The 23,858-nt window shown below is 36.3% G+C and overlaps 1 protein-coding gene across 11 annotated transcripts in view; it reads right to left on the bottom strand.

Moving 5' to 3' along the window:
- The window catches only part of BLTP1 (bridge-like lipid transfer protein family member 1), a 115,605-nt gene that overhangs the window by 22,163 nt on the left and 69,584 nt on the right, over positions 1 to 23,858 (bottom strand). For 6 of the 11 annotated variants that reach the window (XM_051616576.1, XM_051616574.1, XM_051616575.1 and 3 more), the window contains exons 47-66: positions 22,613 to 22,852; positions 22,100 to 22,193; positions 20,671 to 20,721; positions 18,165 to 18,371; positions 17,782 to 18,020; positions 16,949 to 17,193; positions 15,476 to 15,581; positions 13,427 to 13,524; positions 12,959 to 13,144; positions 11,861 to 12,029; positions 11,127 to 11,338; positions 8,668 to 8,866; positions 8,025 to 8,084; positions 6,595 to 6,821; positions 5,881 to 6,081; positions 5,556 to 5,686; positions 4,004 to 4,127; positions 2,951 to 3,060; positions 1,421 to 1,511; positions 827 to 889 (exon numbers count right to left, since the gene is read on the bottom strand). In XM_051616576.1, the coding sequence (XP_051472536.1) occupies positions 827 to 889; positions 1,421 to 1,511; positions 2,951 to 3,060; positions 4,004 to 4,127; positions 5,556 to 5,686; positions 5,881 to 6,081; positions 6,595 to 6,821; positions 8,025 to 8,084; positions 8,668 to 8,866; positions 11,127 to 11,338; positions 11,861 to 12,029; positions 12,959 to 13,144; positions 13,427 to 13,524; positions 15,476 to 15,581; positions 16,949 to 17,193; positions 17,782 to 18,020; positions 18,165 to 18,371; positions 20,671 to 20,721; positions 22,100 to 22,193; positions 22,613 to 22,852 (3,053 nt within the window). The remainder of the gene's footprint in view (positions 1 to 826; positions 890 to 1,420; positions 1,512 to 2,950; positions 3,061 to 4,003; positions 4,128 to 5,555; positions 5,687 to 5,880; positions 6,082 to 6,594; positions 6,822 to 8,024; positions 8,085 to 8,667; positions 8,867 to 11,126; positions 11,339 to 11,860; positions 12,030 to 12,958; positions 13,145 to 13,426; positions 13,525 to 15,475; positions 15,582 to 16,948; positions 17,194 to 17,781; positions 18,021 to 18,164; positions 18,372 to 20,670; positions 20,722 to 22,099; positions 22,194 to 22,612; positions 22,853 to 23,858) is intronic. The other 5 variants (XM_051616579.1, XM_051616584.1, XM_051616578.1 and 2 more) reach the window with 4 other exon arrangements.

Below are 23,858 nucleotides of genomic sequence, written 5' to 3'. Positions count from 1 at the left end.
TTGGAAGGGAGAAAAGCTATGTTACTGTCTTTTGAATTTGGGTTTTTGTTTGTTTTGCTTTGGCTCATTTGTTTGTTTTCTTTGTTTTTGCTTGGGTTCTTTTAAAGAAAAAAGTCTTTATTGTTTTCCCTAAACATATTTTTAAAAGCAGTTAAAATTGCACAACTTGTTCTCTGGGTAATAGGTTTTGGCACATTCCCTATTCACAATTATTTGCAAATATCTTACTCTGCATTAAGTATAGGATTCCAACAGAAATAAAAATGTCCTCCCACGTACCAATTATTTTACAGTGGTGTTGATGGCTGTCATCTTGGAAACAGCCATCAACTGTCCATGGTTGGACAAGGTTTTGTAAACCAGATCTAGTGGTAGGGTTCCCTGCTCACGGCAGTGGGGTTGGAACTTGATGATCTTTGAGGTACCTTCCAACTTTAATGATTGTATCATTCTGTGAAACACAAAGTAACAGATGAAGACATCTGCACACACACTAAAATCCTCTCCTAAAACACATTCTCAAGGCTAGACTTCTATCACTTTACATCAGCCTTGATCAGTGTCTTCATAAAGATACAAACAAAATTCCAATAATTCATCTTACAAAGACTACCAAGTCTTATATCTACATAAGGGTGTAGAAACACTCTGGCAATTTCATTAACAACCAATTATGTTCATCTGCTTACTTTACATATTTAAATATTTTCAAATTTGATATACATTCTGTTTAGCTGAGCGCATAAGAGATGAAACATTGAAAAGCAGCTCCCTGTGAGATAAATTAGTTCTCTGGCAAAGAATACTTGCTTCTTTTCAGAAATACCTGAAAATACCCTTCCCCTGGGCAGCTGGATTGTTGTGCAAACCCCAAAGCTGTTTTATTCAACTTAATTAGAAATGAAAAAAATATTAAATTAAAACAAGTACAGTAACCTCAGCCATGCAAAAACAATGTAACAGGAACATTTTAAATGAGAAAACAGAGCAACAAACAAAATCAAAGATTCAACAATCCATTTCAAACACAGAGAAGGATATACTTGTAGGGCTACAACAAACTAACACCCATTTCCAAAACTCTAAATATATTCAAACATAAAAAATACTAGATCATTTTCGTGCACAATTTCACTTAAAATTCCAGAATTGCTGTAATTCTATTTGTCAGTCTAAAAAAATTACTGTTTTCAAGTATTTTCCGTAATGTTTCCATTAATTTCTTTGTTAAGAAAGCAAAACACATTTGTTTTCTATCAAAACAAATCTACCAAATATACATCGATAATTTCACACACACACACAGAAAAAAAGACACACAAAAACATACAAGCAATTCAGGTCTGCCTAGGTATACCTATCTCATTGTGACCAAATGGCACAGGAAATACAATTATATGGCATATAAAGTAATTCTTACAGAATCTTGTATGTTGAAAGTTACTCTTGGCCCAGGTGATGCAGCGTCTACACGGATATCAGGGAGATCTTCACTGTCTCCTAGTCGAGAGCTGTAAGGAAAACCAAAACACCACAGCTTGTTGAGTTTTACTACAGGATTTTATGTTAATGCAAACAGTTAACCTGCACAAAGACAGGGCAGGGAAAATGTACAGTCAGTGCTTACCATTTTGTTATGGAAAACAGTATAAATTGAATATATAACTGAAGCACTTAGGGTACATGAAAAGGAAAAAGGAGAAGAAGGAAGGAGAAGGAAGATACACACTGGGCTGGTAGTCTATTGCTACCCAATCTCCACTTCTTTAAGTTTTTCAATACTGAGCCAACATGCAAGAATTATAAAAAAGAAAGACATTCATGATCTGCCACATGGAACATAAAGCAAGTTGGCAGATTCTGTACTCTGATGCAACTGAAAATTAATTATATGGACTTAAAGTATTTGTATGTTACTTGTCATTCACAACCCAAGTACTCATTATGTTTCTCAAAACTTGGCATTTCTTATAGGGCACCAGAAAAGCTGTTATGCTTTGCATACAAATTCTGGTTCTCTTCAGATAACCTTGTGAAAAGGTAAAATGAAAATTGGTTTCATCTGACAAATCTTGAACTAGAGCCTTCATGCCTTCAACACTCACTCTGTTTAATTATCAAGAACATTAATTAATTCTGAAGAAAGATTTCTTTTCAGGCACACCTAGAAAAATTCACATTGGAGTACTTATGAAGCTGTTTTTATGCTGGAATATTTGATGTCTGAGGTTTTCACATCTGGATTATTTATAAAACTCTACTTCTACAGAAGTAATAAAATTTGAAGCAGATTCCTATTAAGAATTCCTGTTCTCATAGAAAAAACCTTCAAATTCTAACACTTGTCCACCTTTTAATTTTTCAAATATTTTGTATTTAATACATACTAATAATGTACATTATTAATGCCAAAGTTGGAACAGTTCAGCTGGATCCTACAGGAGTAAAAGACTCAAATACATGTATCCTAAAACCAGTGCAAGCACTTTACTAAGAGGCATCATTATACAACTAGTTTGCTCAGCAGCTATTAAATTATGAAACAAAACCAATACATGTTGTACAGGTGAGGAAATTAGAAGAAAAATATAATTCACACACACACAAAAGCATCTCCATTCTCATTACAATAGTGCTTTTTTAAGGCAGATGATTGCAAATCCAGCGTAGAAATTGAAACTATTACACTATGCCATTTTTCCTTCTATATGTTACTTCAGTATGTCTTGAAAGCAGGATTCTGTAGAAAATTCTAAGTTGTTGTAGAACTGGAAACTTCTTATTTGTCATACTACTAAATGGGTCAAGTTTAAAAAAAAAAAAAAAAAAAAGCAAAGTTGCTTTTTAGAACATGCCTGTTGTCCAAAATGACTTTCTCCTACCCAGTTCCACCAGATAAATCTGCTGAAGGACTCTTAGGGCCAAAGATCTCAGATTCCCAGAAGCTTACCTTGTTCTGTCCATTCTCTTCAGCGGTGGTCTTCCTGATGCTGAAATACTCTTAGATCGGCTATAGCTGGGTTTGTAGCTGAGTCCCCATTTGTCTTTCAAGGAGGCAGCCTAAAACAAAAATAATATTGAAATACAACACTGAGAACACAAGAGAAAAATTCATGCAAGCTAGAAGACTATTTTACATGGATGTGGCAGTAAAAAGATTTTTTTGTTCCATAAGAGTTAAACCGTATCTCATTATCAGCATTTGCCAGAATCTTCATCTTGCCTCTGCATACATGTTCACATGCTGGAATTGGTTGTGTCCTGTTGCCAGGAGAAAAGTATGCCCAAAGCTAATTAAGTGACCACTTTGCCATCCTTCCTAGCTACTACTGCAGTAACAGAACATCAGCTAAAATGGGAACACCTGAGAAAAAGCTGCTAATAGATTACCATTTGAAAGATATTTTCTTCTAAACAAAGCATCACTTGGAGCTCATGCAGGTGCCAGGTTTGTTATCAGGGTCTGGGACAACAGCCTCCTTTGTGGATCACCAGCAACACTGCCAGTGTTTTTTTGTCCAGTTTCTTCTAGGGTCTATCCTTACTGGCTTATTTCTTATTTTTATATCACCTAACTCTGCAAATATAGCATTTATATATAGAACACACATATAGAAAGCACACATGGCAAATAGAGTATGTCATTTGCCCAGGCAGTTAATGTACTTGCTTCTTCATCTACATTCCTCAGTTCAATGATGAATCATTTTAAAATTGGCTAACAGGAGCAGCAAATGACATCTTCAAATACACATTTTTTTACTATTTCTTATGAGCTTGCAAGTAAAAACACATTACAGTATCAGTTAAAATTTCAATTTTCCTATCACCATTACTGCAAGGCAAGAAAGCCTTTCCCTGCTCTCTCCTGAAGGAGAAGGGGTTGCTAAACTTTTTGATATCCTTAACCTTCCTTTTCCATTGCTAACAGTATATTTGCTTTAATCAATATGCAGAAAAGAAACATGCAACTCAAGTACTTGAATTTTAAAAATTTGCTCACCCTCATACTGGACCTCCGCAGCTTCTTACGGACGTCTCGGCGGATGTCGTTCACAGCCACCGACTCCAGCTGCTGATAACGCTGGATTTCTTGATTGATAGTTCCTTCACTTGCACCTAATTTTCTGGGGATAAATCATGGTTGAGTTATCTTACTAATAGATGACATTATTATCAACATTTCAAAATCTAGGTTGCAATGACATGCTGCTCTCCCTAGGAATTATTCCATTTTCTCATTTGTTTTTTTGTCAGTAGTTCCTTACGACCAGTGCCTGATAAAGCTACAAAAGATTTATTCTGGTTCCATGATACAACTTCTTTGTCAGGTGCAACATTTTGCCCTTCATTTTTTAAATTTTTTGCCCTTGCCTCTTTGATTTTAATGTTTCTGTCTCAAAGTGACTAAACAGAGCAGACAGAGGATATAGAACAAACCAGCATGCAAGGAAACCCACAAACAACATGATGTTAAGGTGGAGAATAATGGAGAATAAGAATGGCTACGCAGCAACTCTTTCTTCAAACAACTAGATTAAGGACATCCTATACACATCCAATCAGCTGTTTAATTAAAAACAAACATAACAGACAAATCTAAGAATCTTCACTAGGATGAAGAAAAATCCTTCTGCTTTACAGTCCAAAGCCCTGTCACACCCTTGCCAGCCTTCTGGAGAGAAAACACCACTCAAGTATTTTAAGAACTCTGTAAAGCAACTGCTATTTTGAATGAGTCACAGTTTACTGAAGCATTCATCAACTGAGAAACGCCAGGCACAAAACAGTTTTGATTCTTGGACTTGTAAGAGAAGAAACATTTAACCTCAATTCCAAAGTTCAGATACAATCTCCCTCTGAATGGTGTGAGGGTGTGAGTGATTTTAGTAAACATACAAGCAGTAAAATGTGTCTCCTCCTCATTATTTAACAGGTAATTATCAAGCTCTGTATTCCCATCCCAGAGAGATCCATTTATAGGAAGTCTGTTGTAGAGAAGGGAGGGGAAAAAAGGAGGCCAAACAAACTGTGCCTGTGAAAAAGTATTAATAAAATTCATGTAAGTTATTCATATGAAGTTTATGGAATTTGAAATAATTATTTCTTCTGCATTTTCTCAACCACAGTATGAAAGTTTAAAATATCACCTACAATCTGCAGAAGTAGTAAAATTAAACATTTTTCTTCTTTTAGTGAACAAGACTAAGCTTATTACAGTTACAAAGTAATGTATTTTGTTTAAGTAATCACCACAATATTGAATCAAGATGGAACAACAATTTCAAATCAGTAGGAAATCCAATATAATCAGCCATTGAAATGCAGAACTAGAAGCAATACAGTTCTTGGGGAGGAACTTGAGAAATTTGAGTACCTGCACGTAGTTTTTCCTTATGGCATTCAAAAGGACATTTTTTATTTTAAAGAAAACAATTTCCACTTGCCCACCACAATGCCAGACAGTATGTGATACAAACAGAAAAGAAAATAAAAAATCAGCTGCAGTTTGTTGTTCCCCACGTTTGTGCGAGTTAAAGCAAAACCCAACTTACTTTAAGTCATCAATAACTTTGGCTTGCTCATTGAGTTCTCTAATATCAACTAAACGTTTCACAAATTTTCTTCCTCGTGGGTCTCCAGTCTGGCTACCAGACGCTCCCTGCCGGCGGTGATCAACAGTCTCCTATTTAAAAGGAACAATTAATGCCCCTCATCAAAAACAGGACAATTGAACAATAGGCAAAGTGAATTTCACACCTTCAAATTTGGACTACTGCATGCAAATGAATCAGTTTAATCTCAAAAGGCAGCTGATTGGATATTTCCAGTTGATCCAAAGCCCATCATTCAGTTAAGCACACTGTAGCTACTACATACATGTCCCCATGAGCAGGATCTGCCTGCTTTCATATGTGATCTGCTAGACTGAAGAGAATCACACTTCGCTGACCCCAACAGATATTCTACAGGAACAGAGTAGCGATGGTTTGGGGGGCTCAAACCCAGCAGGTGATTTACAATCCGCTGCCCAAATGTTAGCTTGGGTGCATCTCCACATAATGAACCTCCACCTGATTTCTAAACAACAAACAGGAACATTAGTATTCTGGGGAAATTTTTCCACTGTTGGCAGGCAAGAGATGTTTAAGATCCAAGTGAAAGAACATCTGTTAAAATGTTTTTATGTGAAACCAAAAAGCAAGGTCAGTAACATATTGGGTAGAAGTACCAAAAAATATTTTTTTTCTCATTGGCTTGTATTAGTAACTTACTCTCCTGTTAAGAAAACCTATCTACAAGCCACAGCTTTTCCAATTCAGGTACCTGAAGTTAGATATTATGTCTCCATATTTCCCAATCTGGATCGCTATTTCTACATAACACAAGTAGAAATATTATCTGTGATTTATTGCCTTTGAAATATGGAGTTAGGAAACTAACACACAAACTTTCTTGATTTGCAGCAAGAGTTACATGAGCTGTAAGGAGTAGTATGCTGGACCCTACTCAAGACTAAGATCTTTTCACCTGACTGAAGACTTTGTCACTGTTTTCCCAACTAGTAGCACTTGTTTTGGTTTATTCACTTACCGTGTGTATAGTGGGAGACATGGTGTCAACTTCATCCTCATCTGAAAGGTCAGCTATGTTTACTGAGTTGAGGTCAGCAATATCATCAATATCTTCTTCTCCTGTCAACGTTGTGAGTGTGTTGCCTAAAGCATTCAATCTTTTCCCAATGTTTGGATCCATGTGGACATCAATCCCACACATCTTCCATAACACATTCAGTGTCCAGGTTCCAGCACTACTACTTTCTGTAGTAAAAACAAAAAAAGTCAAACCAGTTTTTCCTCCTCTAAAAGATCCCCCATGCTGAGTTACATATTCATTAGCCACGACAGTGGTTTTTAAGTTACAAAGAACTGTCTTTTCTGCCCACTGAGGAAAGCATATTCCACAACTGAAATACTTGCTGGAAAGACTTCAGAGCTATGCAGTTGGTATTTCTTTAAGAAGTCATGTACATAGACAAACCTAATGAAAATACTATCCCTTCAGCCAAGCTGATGACCAGGAGAGAGCATCTCAGACTTCAGCTTTTACAATTGCAGCCAAGCATACTATTCCAGAACAGGACTGCTAACAGCTAGAAGCCTAAAGGATGTCTATTTGCATGTAAAAATGCTGACAGTTTCAAGTCTTGAATAATGATGCATAATGTGCCCACTGAATAGTCTGGATTTTTCTGAGTGCCACCTTTCAGCATCAAAATACAGAACTTGTTTTAAGCAGAACTATACAAGGTAGTATTTTTCCTTCTAAATAAACTCATCCTCTTTTTTGCCATTCACAATTCCACGTGAGGTAAATTTTTTAATGGTTGCAGCGTGTGTTTCATTTTTATGTCTCCTCAGCACAAAAAAGCAAGTGGGGGACAACAACCAAAACCAAGGGACAGGAAATACCACAAATGCAACATTTGGGCAGTGATGACAAGAAGCAAGCAGCAGGTATAATGACCAAAACAGAGACTGCCAGGTATTTTTGAGGCCTCTGGACAATGTCCAAACAACTAGGTAGGAGAGACTGCGAAGAAAGAGTTTGGGGAAAAAAGAAGCCATATCTGGAAGAGATGAGGAAAGAATGGGAGCTCAGGATGCAAAGCCACATCATAAGGACTGGAAGATTTAGAGCAGTGTCTAGGACAGGAAGCAGGAGGACAACACTGCTTGTTATAAAGGACTGTTCTCCAACCAGGGAGCAAACACATATAAACCTTGAGTTTTCTTGCAGGTAAAAATCTAAAACCAGTGTTGCTGATGTCATTCAAAACCTGGAATAGCTTCAAAAGATGGAGCAGATAAAAACATTGGGAAATTTTACCAGGAAAATAAGATACTAAACAAAACAAACAAAAAAACAAACCACTAACTAATTTACAACACAGTTAAATAATTTAAATTCCATATTTTTTGAACTATTTATGTAAGACTTGATTTATTAAAACAGTGTATTACCTGCTGCAGCCTGTCCTGTTGTCCTAGAACATACTTCATATGTACCATCTGGCACCACACCTATATGAAGCATATGAAGAACATAAACTGATTAGGCAGACAGTCAAAGTTGCTTTAGACCAGCCCTTCCAAATTCCACCTCAGCCTCTTGCTCTCTGCAATTAAAGCATGAGTGGTGTTGGATAGGAGGTATAGTTTTAATTCCCATTGAATGACTTTTCTTATTTAGCAAAGAGAACCTACTTGGTAACATCCAAGTTTCTGTCAATTTCAAATTACATATAAATTCTAGAATCTTCACCATAATGCAAGACATTCATATATAAATGAGAATAATCTCTATTAAATTATTAAAAGCTTACTGGGATCTCATGAAATTATATAAAAGCAAAGCATCCAAGTCTTCCAACATCTCCAACATAGAGTTTAAATGCTTACAATTAAACAGATAGCAACAAGGTTTTTAATAAGGAAAACAACAAAGCAATACAACCTTTTAGATCCATATTATTTTACTTTCAGAAGGCCAAAGTATTTTTTCTGTTTTTGGAGAAAGTTCAGCCATTTTAAAGGTCATGGGAATGGGTAAAAGTAGATTTATGTCTGATATACTATTGTCCAGTATGAAAACATAGCCACTTACATGCATTCATGACTAGATCTCCTCTTATTTCTGGCTTCCAGTCATCCCAACTTGTCTCAAAGCCATCAGCAAAGCGGATACAGAAGTTTTTAAAATGGCCTTTACTAACTAAAGATTCTGAGGAGCAGGCAGTGATTAACGTGCTTTCAATAGTCAGGACTAAAGCAGAGCCAGTGTCAAGATCTGCAGTGTGGTTAGACTGGAAGATAAAATCAGAGAGAATTTCCTGGTCATTGCAATGTCAAAGTGATACTGTACATGCCTTAACTGCTGTTTATCTTTCCCTATTAGAAAACTGATCTACCTCTCACATCTCCTTGTATTTTTCCTTTTCTGCAGCAAGTTTCAAAAGCATCACATCTGTCCATACCATGTCATGCACTATTTTCTAAATACAACACCTACATTGCAAATATACTAGGGCACTGGGAGTCAAGCTCATCTGGAAAAGGAAGGAAAACCCATGTTTGATCAAGGACTACAAACCGTATGGCCCCATGACCACAGAACAAAAGCCCAGAACTGACTTTTATCCAAAAAGGGTTGCACATTATTTGCTTGAACAATGATGAAAAGTAAATTTAATTTTTACATCGTTTTTGGTGCTTATTTTGACATCTGCAATTATGTAGACTCTTAAATACACAGACTATGTTCCAGCCCTTTATATACAAAGGTCTATAATTTTGTTCACCCACAAAAAAGCTCAAATATTCTCTTTTATAATGCTAGACTTCTTGATCCAGCATTAAGTACTGTAAACATGCTAATCTATAAACAGTTTCAGACTTCATAAACCAGAATGTATTTGTCATAATTTACTATCACTTGTAACACATAAGAGCATAAAATACCATCTGCTTTGTCCACAGCTGCCAGGTAAAAGATTCACCATCAAAATGTTATGTCATTATGACTTCTAGTTACTGGCCTCATTAATCCTTTATATTTCTATGCATTATAACTACTTCCTTCTACATTATTAAAATTATTCATTCCTATTCTGGAATTATTCCCTATTACGAACACTCCCTGTTCAACACAGGAACAGTCTCTGAATCCAAGGTTTTATCAAAAAGCCATCCAACATTATCTATCCTAATAGATAATCCACTGCTTCATTTATTTTTTTAAACTACTGTCAACTGGTAATGTAATAATTTCAATTTTATACTTCAGAGGTGCAGATCTCACCTTCACCTTATATATGAAGGGACAGGCATAACTGCAGTCATTTCTAAGAATGGAAGAACAGAGGAAATACAGGTCTGCACAGAATTGTTTCTTCACTGAGAATTAGGAGAGATTTTTAAGAAAGCTAGGTCCACTGATTTAGGTACCTTCCTATTTGAAGAAAGAATCAATACACAGAGCTAAAAGTTGAATTGGGGAATGTGTTGGACCACGCTGCCTTGGTTCTCAAAAAACTCAGCAAAATGCAGCCAGTGAAAAGGAGCTGTGTGACCATAAATCATGAAATCCAAGACTTGAAGGTTTCCAGAAACATAATGCAGTGCACATTCCCTTACAGAACAAGCTGCATTAACACACTGCACACTGCACTGTGCAGGCATTACTTTAATACAAAAGCTAGTCAACTGCATGTTAAAGAATACATCATTCTGTATAAGTTCTTAGACATACCCTGCACTACAATGATAAACATTTTGTAAATTACTGCATTTCAAGGATCTTTAACCCAGTCTGAGTTCATAAACAAAAGTAACTGTTTGAAATACATTTATCTGTATCTATACATCTCAAATAGTTACACTGTGAGTTCCTAAATAAAATACTTGTAAGGGTGATGAGACACTGGCATAGGTTGCCCAGGGAACTTGTGGAAGTGTTTAAGGCCAGGTTGGATGGGGCATGGAGCAACCTGGTCTAGTGGGAGGTGTCCCCATGCAGGAAGGGGGGTTGGAAGTATATGATCTTTAATGTCCCGTCCAACTCTTAACCATTCTATGATTCTATGAATAACATTTGTCTATATATCTATAAATCTCAAGCAGTTATTCACATGCTCATTCCCTGCTTTAATTAAACAAACAAGAGAGTAAGAATATCATGTTAAAGACAACAGTTTTCAGAGTTTTTCTCTCCGCAGTCATATCTAAAAGAGAATTGGAATTTGTGATGGAAACTTTCAATACAGTATGTTCCATCTGAAACATTTCCACAGACTTTGCTGAGTTCATATGTGGTGTAAACAAGAATCTATTGTGTTTCCCTAAAACATGCATGCCAATCAAAGCCTCCAATAGCCTAGTTGTTCTATAAAAGAGAACATAATTTCTATTACAAGCACTGCCACTAGTGCAATTATCAGCATCATATGACTTTTGCATTGATGTGATGAAAAATTACATTTATGGACAGAAAAGCCATGTGCCACATCCAAATGGATATTTCAACAGACTACTCAAAAGTCATGCTGCTTCAGACACTTGGATCACCTGAGGTGTATTTGTGATGGGCAGGCAAATTCCTAAGTCATTGACAGTCAGCTGAAGAAAGAGGGTCCCAAAAGCCTGCGCAGAGGTTTGTTGGATTCCGGGCAGCATATCTACTACTTCTTTTGTGGCCATATGAATATCCTTATGTAAAGCCATTCTCTGTTCATTCCAGTTGTCATACGCAGCCTTGTAGTTCAGCCAAAACAGGACAGCTTTATGAAGAAATCAGAAATGCTTAATTGAAATCAACACATACCAAAAATAAATGCACATTCTCTAAATTAAGTTTTTTGGGGGTTTTTGTGGGTTTTTTGTTGTTGTTGTTTTAATTTTTAGGGTTTCTCCATTAATTTAAGACAGCGGATGTACAACAATGGACACACACCCACATTCAGGATGAAGTGAAGAGGCTCATACTGCAAAGGACAAAGCCAATCATTTAGCATTGAACTTAAATGCATTAAAATACAGAAAGCAAGGCTGTTCACAGAATTACCTGTGAACACGTACAAAAGCAGTTGCCTCCAAACCATCTGAAAACTAATCACGTCAGCAAATGGAATTTTTGACATTAAGTATTACCCCGTTGTCATGCAGTAGAACTCCTAAATTTCTCAACTACCTAACATTTTGATTTAACATGAAAATACTAAATCTTGAATAATTAAGCCTCTTTAAAAAAAAATAGCTTCCCCAGTATGAAAACAAATATGTAACAATTTTCTCTTCAATACCTCTGTCAAAAGCCACAGGCTGAGCAAAAACAATTGGCCTGTTCAAAGTAATGAGCACAGCTTCTCTATCTGATGAGCCACTTATTTCTTCTCGGAGAGCATTTCTTAATCCAATTCTTGTCTTGAAATAGGCAACTTGATGAAAGTCTGACCCAGCTTCTTCATAAACCTTAAAACAGCAGCAGGGAGGAGAAAAAAATAATAAAATTACTGCTTTTGACAAAATATAAAAGTACAACAAGATGTAAAGACGTTTCTCCTTTTTCTCTTCCAGCCTAAATTCCTTTCTGATCACTATGGTATTTTCCTTATTTATAATAAAATATTAACTAAAATAAATATTTATATATCCAGATTCTCTATTGCAACTGTACATTTATAGGTTGTAAGACTTGTGTTTGTTTCTAGGCATCACAAAATATTTTCATATCATAGAATTAGTGACGCCAGGTAACAGCGGGTTTAAGAATCCAAGAGATAAAACTGTCAAACTAATTCAGACAAACTAGGTCAAAATGTAGGTCTAGACAAGTTTGGGTCTTGTCTGATTTTATTATTTCATTCATGTAACCTAAAAATAATAGCAATATCAATTAAAATTTTGAATTTGACTCAGTAGCAAGGCCATTACTGTTGCAAAGCTCTAAAATATTAATAGCATGGAAAAAAAATAAATTAAGAGCCCACTGTTGACTCCTTCTATCTTTTATGCATGTACACTGGCCTTCATAATGAAGATTTGCTAATTCTTCTGAAAAGTCATCTCCAGTCCCTTCTTGACTCAAGTGAGAAAATTTATTTTGTACAACTATTGAACAAAATAATAGAGCATATACATGAAGCATTTTCCAAAACTGCGTGCTGCAGAATGCTTAAGCTTTTATATATTAAAAAAAAGAAGCTGAAAAACACAGCCAACAAAAACTAATTTTAAAAAAATCCTCCCAAAAAAACCAACCAGCCCCCCTACACTTTACATGCATTCTGCAGCCAGATCAGAAAGAAAACCAGCAGTATAAAGAAAGCCTCTTGGCTTGGTTATCTATTCTGTAATTACACACTAGTAAGAACACCACCACAAAGATGTTGAGCACTAACCTGATGTTTAACAATCTGTCCTAGTGCCAGATTTAAATCCACCTGGCATTTCCCAAACAGTTTGAGGTAGCTGCTATTTCCAGGCATTGCTTTGGTTTGCAGTCTGTTTGAGAGTTCAAGTTCTATCAATCCAGTTTCAAACCTCACAGCTCGCATTGAGGGCGTTGTAGCTGTCACTTGAATTCCCTAGTAAGTAAGGAAGATACAAAGTTATTAGGGTCAGATTCAGAGACAAAGAGAAGGGTAAAAAAAATACCAGAAAAAAATACAACCAACAAAAAGCCCTTTTCACTGCACAGCAAAAAAAGAGGAAATAATTGTCACAATGCAGTGACACTAAGCTATTTTAAAAGATTACATGTACAAAAGTCAAGGTCTTTTTCTTCATGTAGAGTATCTCTGAGTCTGTAAGTTTTGAGGCAAAAATAATAGCACCTAGGACCACTTTTTTTGTCATCGTAAGTTTACCTTAAACTGTAGGCTCAATGAGTAAAGAAGAATTTTTGGTTTTTCTCCATCAGTTGTGCCATCATGTTCATTCCAAAGAGGTATTGGCTGCTCTCCTCCTGTAAACATTAAATATACATGTTCAGAGTTTTAACAAAGAATATATTTAAAAACAAATAGATTTTTTTTAAGGTGACAGTGAATTAAGGCTCATTGTAAACAGTGACTATTTGAAGATTTGTAATAACAAATCTAGGTTGTAGTTGGAAGACATTGGTGCAGATTCAGCTGGTTACATGTAGTTAATAGCTCTGTAGCAGGAGTTGAGGCAGAGTTGTGTTCCTCCGTCCTGGGAGACTCTTCACAGGAAGGCTCAGAGCCTCTAAGGAGTAACACCTAGTTTCCAAAAATATATTCCTTGCCTCCTGCAGTAACGTATCTCCTAGTTATCTGACAATAAAATTAAACCCTTGACCAAGCACTGTGCAAAATGCATTAAAAGAGGACTTGAAATTGTATCAGTATTTTTCAATTACAGGAGGAAAGAGTATTTATTATTTTTGTGTTTACTTCCTAATCTTGACATATTTAATCCCAATTTACATATCACCATAGGCCCTAACCTGAAGGAGCAATCCTGGTTTAAATTCTCATTGAGATTTGATATATGTTCAATTTTAGTTTATAGGAAGGCCTTGCTGCTTGGAAAAGCCCAAACCCATTAATTCTTTTCATATATGCTAGTTGTTCTCATTACAGTTATTTGGTGCTAAGGACAGGCAGTTAAATAACAGATTAATAAAAAAAAAAAACAGTAAATTTTTATTATTCTATGTTGTATCTGGATGTTTGTCTTCTCCCATTAGTCTTAATAACCTCCTCCTCTTCTTATGGTGTTTCCCTCCTCTAATCCCCCCAGATATTCTTAACTAGGATAATGTAAAAAGACAATGGTAACCTCCTAAGGGTTCTAAGCAAGAGAACTAACTCATCTTTCCCATATTCCCCACATACATACTACTAGAGACTATTTTTGAAATGGCATTTCTTCATGCAATTTATAAAGCATTTGTTGAAATGCTTTATGTTGAAAAAAAAAAAAAGATATATTAGTTGTAAATTATATTTCTTCATCTATCCTCTCACTTAAGGGAGCATAATTTTCTTGACTGAAACTAAATTACAAATTGGATTTGACCCTTTACATAAACCAGTGCAAAAAGTCACACAAGTTTGAAAGTGGACACCAGCTGTCTTTAAATCAACACTGCCCTCAACTTGCAGATGGAATTATTATGAACTGCTCTGTTAGTTACTTTACTAATCTGTGCAGCTTCACCTTAAGTAATTAGTACTTACCTTCTTATATAAGGAAAAAATGCAATAAATATTTCAGTGCAACAGAAACCATCATTAGAAAAACAACTTCAGTGTATTACACTATTGGAATTTTTAAGCCATGCAAGCCAGAAAGAGAAAAGCCATTTTCTGACCCCATTGTTCTGCATTGAGCACCCAGCCCATGTTCCTGTGGAATTACTACTACACAGAAGGCAGCAGTCACATTTCAAAAACCATCAGGCTGCTACCTGCAATACAAATGTATAGTCTGGAGTAGCAAAGAACAAGCAATGGTAATAAATTCCTCACCTAAAAACAGAGGAGAGATCAAATTCTAGAGACTAAGAATTGTAAAAAAAAAAATCTAATACAGGTTTCCTGTTTTACTACTTTATGCTTCTCTATAAAACTTGGTCTAACAGCATAATGACAGCTGTTCAATGTTTACTCTTCCCTAAATATTCTCTGACTACCCCATACTAATATATTTTGCCTGGAACCAACATCGGGGTGTTTCAAATTTGTTTCTTCCTACCCTCATTTCTGGTAAAGCCACAAGAATATCCAGAGCCTCTGTTATGATTTCTAACTCCAGCTCTGCTGCTTGGAGTGCTAGATGCAAGATGATGGGGTCTGTGCAACAGTCAGTCCCAAGAACTATATAATAGTGTTACCATCAAACAAGGTTTAAGGCTTTTACTTAAAGTTGGTTTTAAGCATTCTGCTCACCTGAAACCTTCTGTATGACTTCATTTACTTCCTTCATGAACACTTTCTGCACAAATACTAAATGATTCAAAAGATCAGTTGTGAGATTATGTTCGAAGGAACCAACCTGCAGAAATACAAAATTTTAGAACAAAACTTTAAAAGTAACCATACCCATTTTTTAAAAACAATACATTTTTAGTTTTTTGGAACATTTTTTTCAACTCCAACTATATCATTATTAGCATAAAAAAAGAACATTATATAGTTCTGTCTTGCAATTCTTCTCCTGTGAATGCCCACCAGAAAACTGAAAGACATACACTACTATACAAAAAAGTTTTTAATCCTGCTTAAGTTTAGCTTGGACAATAAAATGCAGGACTTGATTAAGGTTCATGGAAGTATGCAAAATGCTACTTAATTACAGATAGTAAATCATTATCAGAACAAAAGGGAATTGAGCTGTCAACCTCAAAGTGCATTATTCTAGTTACCGTAGAAGAACAGTACTGGTATCTCTACTATTCAACTTTTTATGTGTTCAAACTCATCTCAAAGAATATTCCTAAGGAACTGGAGTTTGCCTAAGATTGTTTAGATTTGCCACCGAGATTTTTTAAAATTAAATAAAAATGCTTTTATTTTCTAAAACGACTCAGAGGTTTGGCTTTTGCCTTTCCTGAGCAGTCCTTCCTTTTTGTATTTGAAGACCTTAAGGACTTTATTCAGCCAGGAGATCACTCACATGAGTTGAACACAGAGCAGCACCTAATTAAACTTCTCCCATACGGATACAAAAATCATAAGTCTCAATTAGAAACATGCTAGACTGCTCTTCTGTCTGGAAACACAGTTAGTAGAAAAGTCTCACTTTTACCCATGCAGATACGTTTGTTTTAAGCAGCATCACTTTTCCCTCTGAAAATTAACTGTGGAAATTGGTACCCAAATAGAACTCGTGAATAGAAAACTCCGTGTCAAACAAAATTTTATGTCATTTACCAGGGCTATATATCACTTCTTCTACCTATGGAGCTATATAATAATAAAGAAAAAATAATATAAACCAATAAAATTTGTTTTCAATTTTTCAGCATTTACAACATTATCTGATGAGCTAGCATGAGCTTTTGGTCTAAAATTACACTTTATTTGAATCATCAGCATAATATACTTTTGCTTGCTTCACTGATGAGAAATATTGTAATTTCAAAAAAGTTTCTAAATATATCTCTCTCATGTATTTGCAGAAAATAATGTTTCAAAATTCTTTGATATACTGGCCTTGACTGCTTAATATGTTAGTTGCTCATCAAACTAAGGACTGAGAAAGCTCTGCTTCAATGTCATGCCATTACAAATGCTACATTTGGATCAATCTGTAATCATGAGAGTTCTGGAGTACGCAAATTACAGTATGAAGGGGCATATACAGAAATGTAACAGAACAAAATCAGTCTATCAGAGGCGACTATTGCCTTTAACACCTACTTCAGCCACGCAACGCAAGTAGTTCCCCTGTAGATAATAGCCTTGCTTAGCAGGTAGTTCATCTATACTCCAGATTTGGTCTGAGTAAGTATCATGTTCTTCCATGATGTATTTGCCTGACATAGTGACTGGAGGAAGGTTGAGACTGGCTGAAGGAGGGATGGTTGACATATCAGTGGCAGAGACTTTCGAAGTGAAGCGCAATCTGTGACTTGGAAGCTCAAAATTAAATCTAGTTTGAGCACCTGTAAAAGTAAGAGAGGGAAAGAAAAGGTATGAACTGGCAAAATAATCTTTTATTTGTCCTTCAATTTAAAAAACACTTTTGAAATTAAAAAAAAACCAACCCTTTAAAATGTTCTTGAAGTGCACAGTCCTCTACAGCTATAAAATATCCACCCACATGATTCTGGGTTTTCTTAGTTTTAATGACAATTTAAACTGTAATTAGATAGAGAGGGGAATCATACAAACAGCTCATCTGTACTGAGGCCCTATGAGAGTATTCTCAAGTAGCCTTACAAAGCAGAATTCAATTCAACATGGATTATAAGCTGATTTTAGCACCACAAAGCTTCCTGGGAGGAAGCTATAGATGAACGCATACGAGTCCTCACCTGCTCTTGTCTTCTGCCTCTGGCACTTCTGTGTAACAACAGTCTAAAATCCCTATATGGCCCCATCGCATTGAAATCCACATTAAAAAAACAATAAGCCAACAGCAACAGGCTTAAAGCTCTAGCTGTAACTCAACAGAAGTATCAAGTTGTCCTGGATGCTTCTAGCAAGGACAACAGAAAAGCCATGTTTTTAACATTTCAGGGAACTGTTACCTGTCATTCCGTGACTCCTCATTCTTCCCATCTTGTATTCTGCCTTCAGAGAGGGCAGGAGTGCTGCTCCAATAGCTATACCATCTATCATGGCACTGAATTTAAGAACTATAGGCTTCTTTTCTAAGCCTTCTGGCAGTTGTGGAAATTCATTTGTTTCAACAGGAGTTTGATTAATACTTGTTGGAGTTTTTTCTGAGGGCAAAGGAGTGGCAACATCTTCTTTGGTAGGCTGGGGCCTGTTATCAAGACAAAGATCAGGAAACACTTTTTGTTATTCTAGAATAATATATGACTAGCCTGACCCTCCCATATAGCTTCAAAAGTAGCAGAAGGCCATAAACAGAAGGTAACTAGCAGACCCCAAAAGTGCCAGCACTTACGCCGTTGAGGGCTGCCTGATGAGATCTGAGATCTGCTTGGAGAGCTGGTGAGAGCTGCGCACCATCATGCTGTGCAGCGTGGCCGGGTGCTGAGGGATGTTGATGCTGATGGCTCCAACTTTGACCACAGCAGCGTTGTTTGTTTTCAGCCCTCTCTGGGCACTGTACAGAGCCTGGGATTTGGCAATACTGCATTTCACGACAGTTCTAACAGAAAAGGAAAGGGGGTTTATTTGTATGTTTTTCAAAGCAGTTCCAGTTTCATGTTCCAGTGGTTTGTTGTTAGCTGAATGTTAAAGTATTCACATAAGTTATTTAGCTTAAAAACAACATACACATTCCTTTTTCTTTCACTTCAAATACACAGATGCACTACATGCCACAAACAGCTGCACTACATGTAACAGTACAAGTCATGCATTGCAAAAATACCTGTTAAAGTGTTATTCTTGCATAATGTAAGATCAGCTGAGATTACGCACACTAGGCTGCACATACACAGACATTTTCACACACAGAAACAAAGAGCCTTCCATTTCAACCCCTTTTTAGGAATAATTTTTTATAAGTATAAGTATGATTTTAGTATCCAAAAAGGTCAATGGAGGAAATATTCACTTAGCAATAAATACATACCAAGTGATAAAGTAACTAGTGTGAACTAGTACCAATGTTTAACTGGCACATACTGTTGCAAAATATGAAAACTTTATTTTGATGTTAAGGAGGGTACGTTTCACAATGGTTACCCCAAAATAAAAATAAAATTGCACAAAGTTGACAGGTTTTGATGTCAAAATGAAATTTTGGAATGTCAGATTTACTATGCTCCTATTACAAAAGATACATGGGGTAACACATTCACGTCCTCAACTAAGGTCAATTATTGGAGGGTTAGCCAATGGAAGTATATGTAGCCAGCACAGAGTATTACAGACTCAAAGAGAAAGACATGTAGTTGTGAAGATGCAGTACATTAGCTAAAACACCCCCAAAATAGACTCTGTACAATTGCCACATTCAATAGAAGATTGTGAAATACTAAGTTATAGGGAGCATAACTAAAAAAGTTTTGTATCATGATATAAACTGTTCTATAGACAGTTTGGTCTCATGGTGAAGGCTACAATATTCTATGAATTGGACTCCCTAAATAACGTTTCCTCTGTGAAGGCCTAACACAGAGTGCCTTATTCTGATGTTACAAGTACCAGCTAGCTGAAAGTATCCTAGGTATGGAAATCGTCCATCTGCATCCAAACCATCCTTCTGCTTATAATGAAAAAATACACAGCACTGCAATACAACCACAGGCCTATCAACACCCAATTCATTTACTGAAACTCTAGAAATATTTTCAGATTTTCACAGCTACACATGAGCTACAAATGATCTAAAGCACTTGTGGATTAATATTGTAGGGTAGACTGTCAAGTAGAAACAGCTTCAAAATATTTAAGAATTTACAGAAACGTGAAAGAGGAAACAAAACTTAATTCACAAGCATTTTCAGAAAAACATATTACAAATAAATAGTACTTCAGAAAACAGCAGTATTTTTTTTTTCTGGTTTAATGTTGCTACCAGACAAAAAGGTACAAAAATTGGAATATTTTCTTTACACCCTTTGCAGTTTTATAGTCCATCACCTCTCCTTCCAGAGCTATAATCTATAAAGACATTTTTAAGTTAATCCTGTATTATCACAACACTGAATATACACAAATGCTGTAACAAACAGTACTAAGTCCTTCTAAAAGATACACACTGGTGATCTAACGCAGCAAAAGAAACCCATGTTCTGAATACTGCTGCAGGGATGAGGGGGAGGAAAAAAAAAGCAAGCTTAGTCTCAGAGTACTGCAGGGTCACTGTGTGTCACAGGGTTTCTAGGCTGCCAGTGTACCATTTCCCACCTTGCCCACTCTGCCAGTGGGACCCTCTGGACTTTAGCATCAGGAAGTCAGAAAGCAACTAGAAAGAAAACATGTCTTTTGTGAGGAAAATCAACTATGTTCACTCCTGGGGATAGGGGGGACACAAAGAGGATCACTTTCATTAGCAGTAGAGGGACAGGCATAGTTTTAAGCAAAATATTTTGTGTTAACATAACTTGGTCAGCATGCCTAATAATTAAACCCAGCATAGACATAAATAAAGACAAAAAGGAATGGTCCTATTCATGCTGAAATCACAACAGGTTCTATCACTCCAAGCACAGCATTTCCTTATCAAGTTCAAAGCAAATCTAACCTGTTTTTACCTTACAAGCAATATTTCACCTCATTAAAACAGCCCCTAAAGCTAGATGGTTAACATACACAAGGGCTTTTAAAACAGATATTTAGCACGGTACATTCAAAGCTTATCTAGGTAATATTAGGTGTCAAACTGAAATGTATTCAAGCAACATCTGCCTACACAATCACATACAGTAGGAATGCAGCCATTAGCTACACAACACAAAGTTAATTGCAAGACTATTAAACATAATAATATGACATACAGAAACTCTTGTTTGGCTGTGCTTGTAGGAGATGTAGGAAAATCCTCCAGTCTACATATGAAGGTTGAAGAGAAAGCAAGAAAAACAAAAACAAAGCAAATAAAGAATAAACATTCATGCAAAATTAGTCAGTTAATTACTTGTAACCCACAATATGACATTTTCAAATTTACCAAGTTGAGGGGTTTGGTTTTGTTAAGGTTTGTTGTTTGATGCTGTTGTTGTTTAACATTTATTATTACTTCCCCTCTTTCCTTTGATACCCTCCCTATATGGAAGCTCAGTAAGATTATGATGTAAGAGAGACACATTTAGAAACCTTACATGGCTGTTAGATTGGGACTTTTATTTATCCCTCTGAAACACACTTAAAAAGCAATTAAAAGAAGAAAGACTCAAGTCACATTATTTAGCCCCTTTTCTATAACATTAATATTCTAAAACCAGATCACATACTGAGGGTTACCCAACTAACACTCAAACTTCATGAGAGTGATCTGCATTACAATGAGCTGTAGTTCAGCTGTTGTTTTGCAACTCAAACAAAAAAAAGTTCAGCTAGAGACAAAGGAAAATAATACATGCTCTTCCTCAGTTTGTGAACCTGGCAAAAAAAAAAAAAAAATCAACAGCAACATGGAAGATGAGCAAGTAATTCTACAAGTTCATGCATATGAAGTTACTCTCTCTCCCTCTCCTGCCAAGTTGTGTAAATTATATAAAGGGTGGAGAATGTATATTAGAACTGTAAAAATAAAACAAAGAATCATGCATCACGTGAGTTCAAAAAGTTATCTAATAAAGAAATAATATAGGGAATAATATGAGAATAATCAGCATCCGTTGGTTAAATACTTCCTAAAAATCTTGTATTGTTTAGTGGAACATATAGGCCTCAAAAATTAATTAGAAGCGTAAGAAACACAATACACACAATGTGCTGAAGTTTCTCTGTGCACACCACTTGGAATGCAATCAGGGCAGAAAGCTCTCATTACATGATATTTAATTTATTTTTATAAGAGGACCTGACACCTATGATTTTTCTGCCAGGTCATTTAACCATGACCCTGCAATCAGTTCTGATCTTATTACTATCTCTTAGTAGAAAGGAACTGGAGCATTCATGTTCATGCAGCTACGTCTAAGATTGTGGAATTGGGCGCCCTAGACTGACATGTTCACTGTATCCCTTCTCAGTTTACTCAGATACACCTTTCATAGAAAAGTCTCCTGTCCAGGGGCACATGCAACAAGCTTTATAAGTCAAATACAAGCCCACCCAGCTGCGTGGTTGCCACCAAATTCTATGACTTCACAGATTTTTCCTGAAGACATTTCATCAGTGCTTTTCTCCATATTAAGCTACATACTGTCACACAACTTCTATGTAGTTGAACAATTTTAAATTGTCAGGCTTCATACTTACTGGATATTTGGGGTAATTCCTTCCAGCAGGACAATATTGACACCTCCTATGTGAGCAGTAGCACATGTCTCTGTCATCTTTTGATGTAGTACATCTGAGAAAAAAAGATACTTAATAGCATATCATTCAGTAAAATACTTCCAGGGATGCCTACTGCTTTCAGAAACACAGTAGAAGGAAAAGAACTGAAAAATTACAGGTTTAGTAGTCACATTAAGTAATATAAAATTTAAAGTGTGACAAGAAGAAAGCTTTTGAAAACGAGAGACTATCTTCTAAAAGAATTTCCTTTGTGCCATTTTTGGAAAAACTTGCATCCTTTTAACATCCTTCAGCACCCTAGTAAAAGAGCTTGCTGAATGTTACTATTCTATCCAGACACAGACACAAAGTACACCTGTTTACAAAGAAAACACATGACACACACACTTACACACATGTTGGTACAGGTACACAAACACATAAAGCCGTGACGGAATTTAACTGCAGAGTCCACTTGAGCTTCTATCCCACCTTTCATTTTCTCTTTCAGGGTGAAACTCCCGTGGATTCTCTTCAGCTCCGACTCCATGGTGAGGCCACCGATGTCTGCCTCCAGGTGTGTCCTGTTCACCATTCCTATCCCAAAGACAATCAGAGTCACATGCTGGGGCTCCGCGGCCACCAGGCTGCGCTTCCGCTGCGCGTCCCGGCCGTTCTCCTGCTCGTTCTCAAACACCACTCGGCACGCAGGCTCCGTCGGGCTTCGAACACCTGGGGAAGTGCAAAGGAATTACTTGAGGATTCCTCTCAGGTAATCCTGGACGTGCCTGACCTATGTGGGCATTTGAAACCCAGGATCGTGTACCTTGCACATCAAGCAAACCCTTGAGGCAAATGATCTGGGTCTTGCTTATTCCACTCTAATAACTCTGCGTCTGAACCAAAGCCAAGACACAATGGGGACAGTAATGACTAATGTGATTTCATTATTACTCATATTCTCGTGGACATTATATAAACATTCATGTTTATGTGATTTTACTGTTTTACAATAAAAATGCTCTGACAGTTTCCAATTGTCCTGTTTCTTTTTGATCATTTCACAGTCAAAGGTTCTTATCATTTATTTTTGGATAAGCAAGTTTTTCTTTTCAACACTTGGCGCGTAAAAAAATAATGTAAGAAAAATTTACATTTTTGTGCAGATATCAGAGCTGTGGATATGATATTCTGTGCATGAAAGATAATGCCCTCTCTTTAACAGATGCTCTCATTTGACACTTTGTCAGTTTTCCATTTTCATTTTTTAGTTAAAAGAAGTCCAAAGAAAATATGCCTAACTAGTAACTAAATCATCTCCTGCATAGTCAGGTTCACCAACAGAAAGAATTATGATGATTCAGCTCTCAAATTTACTCTGCTTTCTAAAAGACATGGGAAATAGACAGCAATAATCATCCAGAACGCAAAGCTTTGAGTGAAATTACAGCCCAAATACCTGTATAATCTTTGCTGGACTTCACCATAAACAGTGTTTCACCTTTTCTTGCTTCAAAACTAGGTTCAGATATTGTTTTTTCACTCAGTCATTCCCAGGGCAGAAATTATCTCCCTCAGAATCACTTATATGTGCATTTACATATTTTCAAGGAATTATAATATACAGCATTTCCATTAGCCACTTGAAAACAAAATAGCAACTAGAGAGGAACAAACTTGATCCACTCTGCACACAAACAACCAGAGAAGTTCACTTAACACACTCCCACTGCCAGTG

Source organism: Apus apus, chromosome 4 (genome assembly GCF_020740795.1).
Source record: "Apus apus isolate bApuApu2 chromosome 4, bApuApu2.pri.cur, whole genome shotgun sequence".
Classification (NCBI taxonomy): Eukaryota; Metazoa; Chordata; class Aves; order Apodiformes; family Apodidae; genus Apus; species Apus apus.
Note: the sequence above shows the minus strand (reverse complement) of the source record. Positions and strands in the feature narration are given on the sequence as shown.